Source organism: Magnolia sinica, chromosome 2 (genome assembly GCF_029962835.1).
Source record: "Magnolia sinica isolate HGM2019 chromosome 2, MsV1, whole genome shotgun sequence".
Lineage (NCBI taxonomy): Eukaryota > Viridiplantae > Streptophyta > Magnoliopsida > Magnoliales > Magnoliaceae > Magnolia > Magnolia sinica.
The window spans coordinates 1,977,747-1,991,647 of record NC_080574.1 but is presented as its reverse complement, the minus strand read 5'-3'; the positions used below and the strand labels follow the sequence as shown (position 1 = coordinate 1,991,647).

At 40.7% G+C, this 13,901-nt stretch overlaps 1 protein-coding gene across 2 annotated transcripts; it reads right to left on the bottom strand.

Annotated features, from left to right (window-relative positions):
- Nucleotides 1–2,947: 2,947 nt before the first annotated feature.
- On the bottom strand, nucleotides 2,948–12,838 carry LOC131231479 (uncharacterized). Of its 2 annotated transcripts, XM_058227689.1 has the most exons (5): nucleotides 12,147–12,821; nucleotides 10,430–11,991; nucleotides 6,574–6,987; nucleotides 4,287–4,516; nucleotides 2,948–3,311 (listed from the first exon to the last, which is right to left on the bottom strand). In XM_058227689.1, the coding sequence occupies exons 1-5, from the start codon at nucleotides 12,314–12,316 to the stop codon at nucleotides 3,057–3,059; spliced, it is 2,631 nt and encodes an 876-aa protein (XP_058083672.1). In that variant the 5' UTR covers nucleotides 12,317–12,821; the 3' UTR covers nucleotides 2,948–3,056. The 2 variants fall into 2 exon arrangements, with proteins under 2 accessions (XP_058083672.1, XP_058083679.1); XM_058227696.1 differs by lacking the exons at nucleotides 2,948–3,311; nucleotides 4,287–4,516 and adding an exon at nucleotides 4,530–4,853 and having other exon boundaries at nucleotides 12,147–12,838.
- Between the last annotated feature and the right edge of the window lie 1,063 nt (nucleotides 12,839–13,901).

Below are 13,901 nucleotides of genomic sequence, written 5' to 3'. Positions count from 1 at the left end.
TTCTGATCCATCTTAGCCATGAAACTGTCCGCAACCCGCCCTACACCACCAAACAAAAGCGAAAATAATTTGTTAAAATCAAGCTCAATTCTACATAAATAATTAGTTCCCATATGTGTTCAAATTGAATAGATTCATTGCAAATACTTGAAAAATTGTCATTTGAAATGTTGATTGTAAAACAGCCACAACTTTTGATCCGAACATCGTTACAAAACACAACTTATTAATACTTATTAATATTTATGTAACAGTTGGTCTAAGTCAATTGACTTGCATAAAAGATCACATACATCTATTTTGTGAAAAAAAAAACAAAAAAACATTTGTCGTGAGGTTTAAAGGTGTAATTTAAAGAAAAATTTAGTTTTTTTTTTTCATTATATTTCCTTAATTTTGCAATTCTAAGATCTTCGTCTTTATTAAAAGTTGTTTCTAATAATGTCAAAATTGCTTCAGTGAATTTTATTTGACATTTTATTTTTGATAAATATAATATTTCAAATTATTTTTTTTATATATTAGATAATTTCAAATCAGTGTTTAAGTTTTCTTTATTAGTAAGGATAATTGAGAAATTATACGTATATTATGCGATAAAAATATTCGAGTTTTCTCTTTTCTTATTTGTTCTATGTTCAATAACTATCTTTGTGGATTAAAAGTTTTGACCACTTAAGAAACACAATTTTCTTTCTCATTATTATTTCACATTCTCCTTTGCATAAACCAATATTAGCAAATGTGGGTTACTTAAAGATAGATGGTAGCACAAATAATCACTTGAACATACATATCTATACGCATGGGTAAGAGCACATTTGAGGCTTTTAAAGGTTAAATGTCATATATATATATATATATATATATAAGGTGCTTGAATATGAGTGATCACACTTAGGTCCCATTGACACATATAGCTCACATATGCCATGCATGTGTGCAAAATGTAACCCTTTTTAAAATAGGCTAAAATCAATTCTATATCTGAATTGCCTTCTATACATCAAAAGCTACTTCTTCTTCTTTTTTTTTTTTTTTTTTTTTGGTTTCTTTTGATAGCCTTGTCATTGATTTCAGTAGAATAGGTGTCATTGGTGGAATTAAGGCTATTGACAAACCATGGAGGTGCGGTTTTTCAAAGAGGTCGTTTGAATGGAATTTCTTCAATTACTGAACTGCACCTCGAGCACCTCATGTGGCGTTTGTCATCTCCACAAACGCCACATGAGTAGCCCAAGCAAGCCTGACTTCTTTACATTGATAGATGTTGTATTGGCCTTGAGCCCGTGGGCCCCATTTGTTGGCAACAACCAGTAAGTAGGCCCACACAATTTCCCCTCTCTCAACGTGTTCATATTACTTTTCTCTTTATCTCCCACTTGAATTCAAACCAAGAAAGAGGGTTTATAGGAAATGAGAATATGAACTTGTCTTGATCCCTTTGTCATCTTTCCTAAATTTCTATGATTCCTATTTACAGAGAGAAGAATTCCCTCCAAAGATACATACAACAAAAATAAATTGTATTTAGCAGAGGGAGGAAGGAAAAGGTGGGCCATACTTTTCTATTGGATTTTAACATATCATTAGAATCATCGATTATATCCAGCCGGCCATCTAAACCATGGATCAAAAGGGTGGAATAGTTCCATCTCACTCATGTAGTGTTTCGGCAGGTCGCTAAGAGTTTATTTATCTTCAACTTTCCAGAGGTCCACATGAAAATCAAATCTCATAGATTTATTGGATCCCATACCTTTGTTAATTGAACCTGCTGCAAAACTTTACAATGAGCCCCATTTAAAGCGAAGCCTCTAATACCACAGCCCATAGTTCCAGGACTTAGGTCCCAATTTCAGGGGCTGGACTTGGGCATACTTCACCATCCTAACCTACCTGAACCCATTTGCTTCACTACCTGCAGCTCACCTGGCTCTAGACTGGTAGAATCATTATCCATTGAAGAGTATTTTTATAATGTTCTAATGGTTTAGCTTTTATTTCAATAAGTGATTATGTATATTTTGCCTCCTCTCGATTCTTCTTGAATATGGTGATTAGCTAGATGAATAATTTCAACATTCATATCCTCTCTCGCCACCTAAATCGGGTGTTTTTATTTTGGGTCACATTCGCATCTTCTTTTCATGTCCTAATCAATCTCTCATCATCATCAGAGTCATCTCTAGCCTCTGTTGCTTGCACATAACTAAATCATCTCAACCTAATATCCATCATTTTATCTCTTATCAGATAATATTCTCTAAACATATTCCACTAATAAAATAATTTTAGTTTTTTTTTTTTTTACAAGTTAGGTGTTTAAGATAATAGTCTATTCTTTATGCTTGGATGGTGAGCTGAATGAAGACAACTGATCAGCCACACATAAGTTGAGCCCCACAATGCAGATGACCCACTAATCAGGTGGGCTGCTAGTGCACGGTCTACATTGAACGTGAACGATTGGCAGGTATTTTTCAAAGTGTTGATTCTTCAAATACAAGCGCATCCCACCTGTAAATCAATCAGCCCAAGCTTCCAACCATTCCAATGGCTTAGATGTCACATACACTTGTCAAGTTGGCACATGTGCTGCATGTGGGGAGGCTGGCTGTAGAAAATATAAAACTCAGGATGTCTGATGACTGGATTGGTTGTAACCTACATATCATATTAGGCCCCACCCACAATAATACAATTCTCAATAGGGGCTGTTCCCCTCCCTATTGTGTCTTGTTGTTTCCTGTGGCGTGGCCCACCTGAGTTTTGTATTAGTCTGATTTTAGTACTAGGGCCTACCATGAGGAAGTGGGCCATCTGATGAACGGTTTGGATGTCACATCATGATGAGCACCAGATGGCTTGACCATATGGGAATTCACACAAGTTCGAACCCCATATTGCCCATACACATGAGTAAACCTCTAATGGAATGGAGAAATTAAAGAAATGGAAGCAACATAAATAACCATATTTCCATGCAATTATTTTCTTTCCTAAGGTAATAATGGACATACATGTGAAGAACATATGGCAAAATTGTAAAAATCTCAATATGGGAAGGGCAAAAATGAGGTCTCTCTGAGAAGTTTCCTGTCATGGAATGTGATTTTGTTCAATTTATTGTGACACCATACTAATTGATCAGTCGTTAATCGCGACATTTTCAGTACCCTCGACACCAATTTCAAGTCGACTTGTGAGAAGAAAACCGCTAGATCCGATCCGTCTGCCTCTCGATGCTTCTGGAACATCTTCACAAGGCAATTGCCTGTTCTAATAATGTCTTTCAACTTCTTATCCCTCTGCATTTTGATACAAATAAAAGAAGATGATTATCATTTGATTATTTATAATAAATGGTGTTTAAAAATGATTTTTTCTTTCTTCATGAAAACCCATGGCTTATATTCACCCAATGAGAAAATAGTAAGGTTTGTGATTTCATATAAAGAGATTGAGAATTTTAGTCAGTTTTCCCATTGCATTTTTAATATTGTATTTGCAAAACTCTTAGAATCCCGTAATCCTACTTGCCATGGCAGTATCTCATATCCCACTTTGCCACACATGCCAATGTATCACATGTGCATGAGATGTGGGTTGTTCCACTTGTGGAGTATAGACATTGTGGCCCACTTAATTAATAGCATGGGATTAGCACATATGCATGTGATGTGTTTCACCTTGAATGGGTTATATCCAAAAGTAAAATACATTTAGATTGGACTATTTTTGATAGTTTGATCCTTCAATTCTTTAGTTCAAATCTTTTCCTTTGAATATTAATGGTCTTTTAACCTTTGATTGATCCAAAGGTCTGAAATATTTCAATATGAAAGCTTTCTTAAGCAATCCCTTGCCCAAGGTCACTCCCCCATATAAGCAGGTTGGGTCCTATAAGAAGACTCCTTTCCAACCCATCTTATTTCAATACCTTAGGATTTATTTTAGCATACCTCTTAAGGACCTGGACTATGAATTATATCAATAATGTACTTTAAAATGTCATTAGTACGATTTTATCACAATTGTTTATGCATGTGATAGAGTGATCATATGCAAATGTATTAGGCGTTAGGGAATTGTAATTCATTTCACAGGAGCTACTTCTAGGTAGACAGACAAACTGCCCCCTAAAATCCAACTTAAAAGTAAGGTTATTGTTTTGGGTGCAGTCCTCTGATATGATTGCTAGAGAAAAATATATCAATTTGGTTATGTCAGCTTTACCAGATTAATAATTACAATTTAGTTGGATTTCATTTTTAGAGCTTTACCTTTTGGAGGTCCGTTTGGATTTCCGCCAAGAGCTGTGAATCAGTAGGGTCTTGGAGCTCTGTCTGAGTGCTTGAAAATCCCTTCAAGATCACATTAGCTTCGTCCTTGTCTGCCTTTATGAATTCCCAGAAAATCCTCATCGATTCTTCCATCATAATCGTCAGCATTTCGCTCGTAATCACTCCGTTGCCTCTTCTCCTCTCTTCTTTCTTTAGCTTCGAGCAATCCTCTGCATTTGTTATTGGTTAGGCTTCAAATCGGTTTCCAGCCATTAATTTTATCAAACAGGCCATATGCTAACTACACTGTGGTGATTGGGTACACGTATGGAAGATCAGAGCCGCTCATCGAGTGATTCACTAAGTGGATATCTTGTTTTCAAAACCAATCTGATTGTCAGATGAGCCACTTCTGCACAAAAGGACTGACTCGTTTTTACATGAGGCATGTAGATAGCGGGAATTGCACGATGAGGATCTCACACACGTGCCTCATAGCAACATGCGGCCAACTCACCCCTGAGATTGGCCCACATAAGCTACACGGGTGACTATAGGTGGACGTGACTGCATAAAAATAAAAAGGCTGATTAACAATCGAATTTGAGTACTAAGCATGGGCTCATGGTCGAACATGTTTTAACCGTCCATCTTTTCTTTCCAATCTAACAATTAAGATTATTCAATCACCCTCATTTCTTTAATACGGAAGCATATTGCATCCGACCATGATGCACAGCGGGTTGCGGAATGTTTCATGGCCAAGATAAATCAGAAAAGGCCTGGTCGATGACAGAAGTAATTCGGCCAGTCGGATTTTAGATTGGGCGTATTTCATAATCCAGAATGAGTTATCAAGCATAAAATATATGATTTTGGGGTAGACCAAGCTACTTTAGCTCTCGCAAGCCAGATTTGCCAAATACCTCTGGATGGACAGTCACTTCCTTTAATTCCGTTTTTACTTAGTTTGATTATAACTCTTTCATCCTTGGGCTTTAGGAGTTTCGCCCAATGCCAAAAGAGCTAGAAAAATTACCAAAACAGCTTTGTGAAGCCAAACAGGATACTTACTATTTTTGGCCAATCCAAAACTCAAGTGGGCCACACGATGGGAAAAAGTGAGCATAGAGATGCCTACCGTTGAAATGTGCTAGGTCGACCATGATGTTTATATGCCATTCATACAGTTCATAAGGTCATTCATACTAGTATGAACTGAGAATACAAAAATATTAGCTTGATCCAAAACTTAGGTTGCCCCACAAATGTTTCAACGATGAGATGAACGTGAAATCCTCACTTTTTCCTGTCATGTAGCCCACTTAAGCTTTGGATCTGCCTCATTTTGGGCCCAAACCTTAATATTACTTAGTTTTCTGGGAAAATTCTATTGTTTCAATGGTGGTATTCGAACAAAAATTTCCCCGGGAAGACTCTCATCTAATAATTAGAGATTTCCATATAAGAAACAGTCTCCTTTTTGGTATAGCTTGCAGAAGCCATTTGATAGCTGATGTCCCCCCATTTCTTTGCACCCTTTGCCTCCTATCCCAGCGTAGATACACATGCTTTGTCTCTTTCTCATTTCCGTTTCAATCCCGCCTCCGGTATAGCTGATTTTACCATACCGGACCTAAAGTACGATTTCCCACCCGTGCACAATTCAAAAAATGGATGGACGGTTTGGATTTCTCACAAACATAACTGTAGACCCCACCTAGCTTCTTGTTACAGCATTCCTAGGCAATCTGCGTCCGCGCAGGACGACGTGTTACCCTGTCGCAATATAAAATGACAGGACAACTTCGCCCACGCATGTGTGAGACAAGCTGCTTTCATCCCTGGTGACTCTACTGCTCTAGTTCTACTCTCAGGGGGCAAATTGGTCTTTCGCAGTAAAACTCCCGGCAAGGAAATCGAAGGTTTGAAATTAGAGAGATGTTCGTGTACAGCGCGCTGTGTATTGACTTTCACATACAGAGTTTTAATTTTGCAATGATGTGTTCCTTCAACGGAACATCCAAGCCGTTAATATCATCTGGACCGTAAACAGGAACAACCTAATCATCAGGTGGGCCACGTGCATACACTAAGTAAAACGATCATCCTTCCATTGAGCCGATTGTGAGACCAGGCTAATAAATGGGCCATCCTGATTTTCGCCCCAGATGATCATCAAGATGCAGCTCACCTTTTTCATGGCTTGGATGTTATTCAGGAGAGACACGTGGAAGGAAAAAAAAAAACCGTTGAATTTGAATGTTTTGTGTTTTAAATTTCTCACCTTTGATTGCTGGGACCTGAAGAAGGTTGCGGAGCACGCAGCGATTTTTAACGTAGTTTTGGACCCTGGGACCTTGAAAAGGCTCGTTCTCCAGGAACCTTTGGAGCAGCACCTGGAACTGCTGGAATTCTCCGGCGACCTGGTTGTACTGACGGCAGCCATATGGGTCAGATTCTGGCAAGTCACGTGACTTTTCATACTGCCAGTTGAGGAACTCCCATGAGAGGCAGGCTTGGCCCACGTAGACTGTCTCCAAGTCGCTCTGGAGTTCTTTGATGAACTTGGCCGTGGGATCGGTGTCAGATTTCCGGTGGCGGCGTCGCCGGAGATTTTGCGAGAGGAGGGAGGCAAGCGTCGGAGTGGAGCTTTTCCGGCTAGCGATCGATTGAAGGGGGTCTTTGAGTTGGAGAAAGCCTGCCAAATAAGGGGAAAATGGGGTCAGGAAGTTGGCGTGTGGGCCGGTTTACACGTGGCATGCAATACCAATCTAAATCGTCCAGTTGGTAGGCCCACATGACAGGAAACATTGGGAATGGGGGCCACCGCTTTTGGAACTTTCTTGGGTCGGGCTGATGTTTGATTTTATTTATTTATTATTATTTTTTTTTCATTTACGTTGATGCATTCACCTTCCCTGTCGGAGTTCCATCCCCGTTGTTTCCTGCAGTAGGGCTCGCTTGAGTTTTGGATTTGGGATCACGTCCTAACATGAGCTGGCCTGGGTGATGGACGGCATGGATTGCATACAGACAAAGAGCTTCCTTGTCGAACGCTTGTTTGCGGAAATTAGCGTCCTCAACAAACGTTGGTTGGACAATAATCACCATCTTCACCAAATGATCAGCAGCCAGAATATTCATCATTGCTAAAGCCTGTCCGCCTCTTTTCCTACGTTGTACGCACGAAGGAAAGCAGATTAGGTGTCGACCCAACACCACCTCCATGTGGCCCACCGTTTATGTATATATCATTTTAGGGCGCAAGCCTAGAAATGAAGCAGATCCTTAGCTCAAGTGGACCGCACAACAGGAGACAGTAGGGATAATGACACCCACAATTGAAACCTTCTTAGGGTCCAACGTAATGCTTATTTGCCATCCATGAGGTCACATTGACCTAGATGAAGAGAAAATACAAGCTAAATCCAAAAAAAAAAAAAAAAAAAAACAACCGGTGAAGTATTATTTGGTGAGTATATTGTCGTTGTTTCCCGTAGTGTAGTTTAATTGAACTTTTAATCTACTTCAATTTAGGCTAATGCATTTAAATGAGCTAGCAAAATTGGTGGACAGCATAGATAAAATCAGATACATCATGGTAGACCCCACAACACCTAGCACCATCCAATCCGATTCGTATCCAAGGGGGTACGGATGCGCTAAATTGAGGTGGGTGAGACCAACCATGTCTGGTCCCAAATCAGGGTGACGCATTTACAGACAGAAAAATAAATAGCTAGCGTTGATCGTTTTCCTCCTAAATGTCCATGTTCCTGGTACCTGGACGGTACACGAGGGGACCAGCCTGATTATTAGGTGAGGACGTGTTGACTATGGCCCCTACAGGATAAATGGTCCAATGATACGGAATCTCTGTAATCCAAAGCTTTTTGGGGGGCCCGATGTTTCAGGAATACACAAAATACATTTACATTCAAAACTCAAGTCGGACCTCAGCTTAAAACAATGAAAATTAAGTGCCTACCATCAAACCTCGTAGGGTTGGTGGTGACCTGGTGGGAGTCACCTTAGGAAGGGTTAGCATATAACTCTAGTGTGGCCCGAAGGTTTCAATGGAGGGATTTTCCATTGCCACTCAATCGTGTGGTGAGACTAAAAGCTTTAATTAACGATTATTATCTTTATTTTTATTTTTATTTTTATTTTTTTTTGGGTCGGCATGGTATTTGCCGACTTGTGACCGTTGACTCTAAGTCGGTCTTCCCTTGTACCATCAATAACAAAAAGAGATTATAAGGTACTTTCCCTTGTAGCATAAGCCCATCTTATCAAAGATTTTTCCCGGCAATTTGTCATATTTGTAGAACATCCGAACCATACAAAAGCTTTGTATCATTGTGAATATCAGACCCGCACAAAGATAAGGTGGGCCGCCCATTAAAATCAGTAACGTACATGCATGACCTACATCATGAATGGATCAGCCTGATTTTACCCTTATATGTTATTTTCAGCCTGATTTTACCCAATTGTACGTCTGCTGTGTATGGGACGCTGACTGCGTCCTGCCCACTGAGAGGACAGGCTAGGTTCAGGCAAGGGCTCCGTGGGACCCACTGTGTTATATATGTTTTATCCATGCCGTCCCTCAATTTTCCCAGATCATTCTAAGGCATTAGCCCAAAAAGGAGATTGATCTAAGGCTCCAGTGGACCACACATTGGGGATTGAACGACCACTATTAAAAACTTCTTTGAAGCCCTAAAATTTTTTATGAAGATGATATTTGTGGTTTCCTGACCTTATGAACAAGTTGGATGGCAAATAAACATCACGGTGGGCCTTGGGAAGGTTTCAATGTTGTTGTCATTATCACCTCTACTTCCTCAGGCGTGGTCGAGTTGAACCTTGGATCCACCTCCTTTTTGGGGTCATGCCTCAAAGCGATCTGGAAAAATGGATGGACGGTGTGGATAAAACACATATATCACGGCGGGCCCCACATAGCCCCACTTAGGCCGTGTCCCTCCTCCAAGGGGCAGTACCCAATCATTTCTCCCCGTCCATCAGGTGTGCCCCACATATTCACTGCGGACCCTATAAATCAGTCCAATCCAAGAGGGAGGTGAGTCACACCATAGGGACGCGAATTGCCTGTCCCCCCTGCCCACGTATTCCTGTGGAGAAAAAAGCCATGTGGGGTCCACGAAGATACCCATAAGGAATCCATTCCGTCCATTGGTTTCTCACGTTCCCAATAGAAATGGAGTAAAAAAATCAGGTAGATATAAAATTCATGTGAATCACACCACAAAATATGTGGGGGGGATTGAACACACACCATTGGAAACCTTGTGGGGTCACAAAAGTGTTAGATCATGATGATATTTGTGCCTCTAGTTTATTCCAGTGGTAATAATCTTATCAAAGGTTTGGATGATATATAAACATCATGGTCCGTTCCAGGAAGGTTTCAACGGTCTCACTGTTTCCTGTCGTGTGGCCCACCTGAGTTTTGAATCTGTCTGATTATTAGAATCATGTCCTATTGTTTGTTCTAGAAACTGATGGACGGAGTGGATTTCTCACTGGCATCTCTTTAGGCCCCACATAACTTCCGAACACAACAGGGAAACTGTAAAATCACGCCAAAACCCCTCAATTCATGTGGTGTGTGTGCACACGCGTGTATTATAAGGTAACCCACTACATGCCCCTATGTGTCAACGTGGAAGTCAGATGAGAGATCCAAGCCATCCATCAGGTGGGGCCCGTCCAATTAGAGCGCCGTATTAAAAGTCAGCACTATCAGATAATCAGATGGCCCACTTCTTCTGTAAATAGCGGCCGACATGATAAGTAGACCAGCCTGATTTTTGAAAAAGGGAACCCGAAGCTACGTGATGGTCCTTTTTCTCACACAGGTGTGGCCCACCTGATGAATGAACCACCCTCATTCTTAGGTCAGGGAATGTCCAGTGGTCCCCACCTAACCTTGCACACGTGAGCGACCTGTCAGATGTAAATCCGAGTCTCCCTTTAATATCATCTCACCTGTTGGAGGTTCTATGACGAAATTACTCTTTTGTGGGTGGAAATAACAAACAGAGGGGCTGGAAATTTCAAAAGAAGAGAATAGAAAACTCAAAACAGAGGGAATGGGCTTTGAAACTCACCTATTGCATACATCTTCTGAAAATTCAAAATGTCGAACTTTCTCATCCTCTCTCTGTAGCTCTTGTAGAATTTCTGCAGCTCGTCCATCGGATCTTCCTGCAAGAACTTCTCATCCATCTTCCATGGCTTCAGATCATCTGTCACCCTGGGGCTCTCCAATTCCTCCATGATCGTCGGGAGCCCGGTCGCCCGCACATTTTTCAGTTCCATCTTCAGCTGCTCCATCAGATCCTGATGTTCCCATAGATATTCCAATCCGTCTGAGTCGTCGTAGTCTGAATTCGACAGATTCTCCGATTGGGTCCCGCCCAATTGATCTGCATCATTGGTGAGCTCTGCCTTGTTTCCATCTGAGTCTTCCAATTCATGTTTAGGCTCGCCAAAATCCTTCTCTGATTGAAAACCGTCAGATTGATTTGCATCACTGGTTTGATTCTTGCTAGAGGTTCCTGCTTCAGGAATCTGAGAATTCGCTAAATGGTTTCGTTCAGATTCCTGTAATTCATCCATGGATTCTGTTTCTCCTCCGTTGAAGTCATCTGAGCCACGTTCTGATTCTGGGAAATCTCTTTCGGACAGAAGTTCGCTGGATAGAACTGAATCATCTATTCGAGATACATCACTGAAGTCCAATGATTCTGTATCCGAAAGATACAGCTTATAAACATCGATTGGGCTATTGATGGGAGAAAACACGTCGCTAAAATCATCAGAATCCATATCCAAAGCAAACGAATTCCGCAAACAGGTTGCTGCTGAAATTTGCATGAATTCCAGTAAGTCCGTTTCGTGCGTGAACCCCTCGACATCCATCTCAGATAGAAATTCGTTTCTATCCGAATCTGTTATTGGATTCATAACAGAAAGACCATCGCTGAGACTCATGGATTCTGGGTCTGAATCACAACCAGACAACCCTTTCTCTGATACTAAACTAACTTCATCAATCATGTCTCTTCCACCTGAAGTATGAATTTCTGAATAGAGAGTTGGATGCAGGGCTTTTGAATTTTCAGGTTCCTCTTCTCTTTTGAAGACATCAGCCGCACAGGAATTTGTGAGTAGTTCTTCAGTAAGAGCTTCTGCTTCTGAATTCATATGCTTGAAGTCTTTATCCAACGAAAACCCGTCTTCGAATTCGATATCAGGTGCCTCTTTAGTGCTGGAAGAATAATCGCCTTCGGAATCAATATATGATTCCTTGACACTGAAACTCATGATCTCCGGTTCTTCGGTGAAACCGGCAAAATCTTTACTACCTAGGAAACGATATTGATGCATTTCTGTCGTTTGGGTCGATATCTTTTCTTCCCAACCATGAACATCTGATTCTTCGATGCTTCTTCGGATGTCTTCTGGACTCTGCAGCTGAAACTTAAAACTGAAACTCAAAGAACTCTTCTTCTCGCCAAACCCATCATCCTCCGATTCCGCTGAATCGATTACTTCAGCTGCACCATCAGAACATCTGGAATCCTTCTCCGCTCCAATTTCATCTTCTTTTAGGTTAAGAACATCACAATTCGAATCATCCATCTTAGAACTACTTTCAATCCGAAACCTGCAAAAGAAAAACCAACACAATTACAATCCATTCAAATATCAATTAAAAAACCAACAAAATTACAATTCATTCAAATGTCAATGGAAAAACCAACACAATTACAATCCATTCAAATATCAATTGATCAATAGCCAATTTCGAATTCTCATTACCTGAAAGAATATCTGTTTAAGAATCCGAAAACCCAGAACAGACAAGTCCTGATGAAAATCCAACAAGAACCAACGAACAGCACCATCTTCCTGTAAATCACCTGATTAACAGACCCTTCATCCATCAAATTCAAATGGGTATCCAACGGAAAAACCTTTCGGGTACCCATTGATTCGATCCAACGAATTTGTTCTATACTTCGCTTCTTGTTTCTTTGGGTTTGAAGCAAAGATGGAAAAACGGTCAATGAACTTACTTATTTCCACATGGAATTTTCATGGAAGAAACAGACTCCTTACCTATGGAGAGAGAATATGAGGATTTGGGAAGAGACCTAGTTCAAGGAGGTTGAGATCTGACCTAATTAGGGTGATAAAAGAGGAGACTGAGTTGTGAATAAGGAGAGAAAAGAACAGGTTAGCGACCTGGCTATTGTTGAAGTTAACTTGCTTAGATTTCTGAGGGCTGTTGTTATCAGCGGATTTTTCTGTTGGGGCGTCTTCGTTTTCCGCTTTCTCTCTGCTTCTGTTTAGGAGGTATTCAGGGGTGGGTAAAATTGGAAATTTAAGCAAGGTTTTACATTTCTTTGATTTTCTAGATTTTTGACTCGCGGTGCAGACCGTGGTTGTTCCAGAGTGGGACCACAAATATCTATCTCCGTTTTGGATCGTTGATCTAGTGGCCCACAGGGTCAATTTGCAGAGCTTGTATGTTAGAACGGCTAGGATTGCCTATTTGTTTGGGTTTTTGGGACACGGTCCATCCACTTGGTAGCCCACCAGATGGACGGGCAGATAAGCTTGATTTTTTTTTTTTTTGGGATATATTTTCTTGGCCCCTTCTGACAGACCATGAGATGATCCCGACCGATCGTCTAGTGGGTCCTGCCATTTCCATTCGGCAAAATCTCAACGGTAAGAGATGATGCAGTCCATATGAAGGCGGACTCGGTTTGGCTAGTGACGCTGCCACCAGCATGGTGGCTAGTGGTCGGTGCTATGTGGACCCCACCATGATGTATGCATTTTATCCACTCCGTCCATACCTTTTTAAAGATAATTTTACAGCTTTATACCAAAAATTAGTTATATTTAAATATCATGTGGACCACACCATGAGAAAACAGTAGTGATTGAATGTCCACCATTAAAAACCTCCTAGAGCCCATTGTAATGATTATTTGACATCTAACCTGTTTATTAGGTCACACAGACTTAGATGAAGAGAAAAAAATATATATATCAGCTTGATCCAAAACTTTTGTGGCCCCTAAGAAGTTTTTATCCGTGAGCGTTCAATCTACACTGTGCGGTCCACTTGAGATTTGTATCAACCTAATTTTTGGGATCATACCATAAAATGATTTGGAAGAATGGGTGGACGGCATGGATGAAACAAATACATCATGGTGGGCCCACAGAGCACCGACCGTAGCCATTGGCTAGTGGCAGGGTGAGTAGCCAATCCGTTTCCTATGAAGGCCAGTGTTTTATTATTATTTGCTAGCGATTTTTTCGGACCGTTGTTTCTAATTCATCTTTGCACGCAATTGAAGGATGGGCCTTGGGCCAGCCCATAATTGGAAGGCCATTGTTGCTCCTGTTTGGGCCTGAGATTAGCTTGATCAATATCTCCATTATGGACCGTTGATCTAGTGAACCACCGCATGAATTTGTCCATAGCCGAAGATTGCGAGGTCGGATTATCTTAGTCATCCGATCAGTGCTTTGGCTTGCAGATGGATGGTTAGAAAC

Coding starts and splice junctions, on each gene's coding strand:
- LOC131231479 (XM_058227689.1), bottom strand. CDS start 12,316: ATGGGTACCCGAAAGGTTTTTCCGTTGGATACCCATTTGAATTTGATG. Junction 11,992..12,146: donor TTAAACAGATATTCTTTCAG/GTAATGAGAATT, acceptor TTTCTTTTGCAG/GTTTCGGATTGAAAGTAGTT. Junction 4,517..6,573: donor TCAGGTCCCAGCAATCAAAG/GTGAGAAATTTA, acceptor TAACAAATGCAG/AGGATTGCTCGAAGCTAAAG.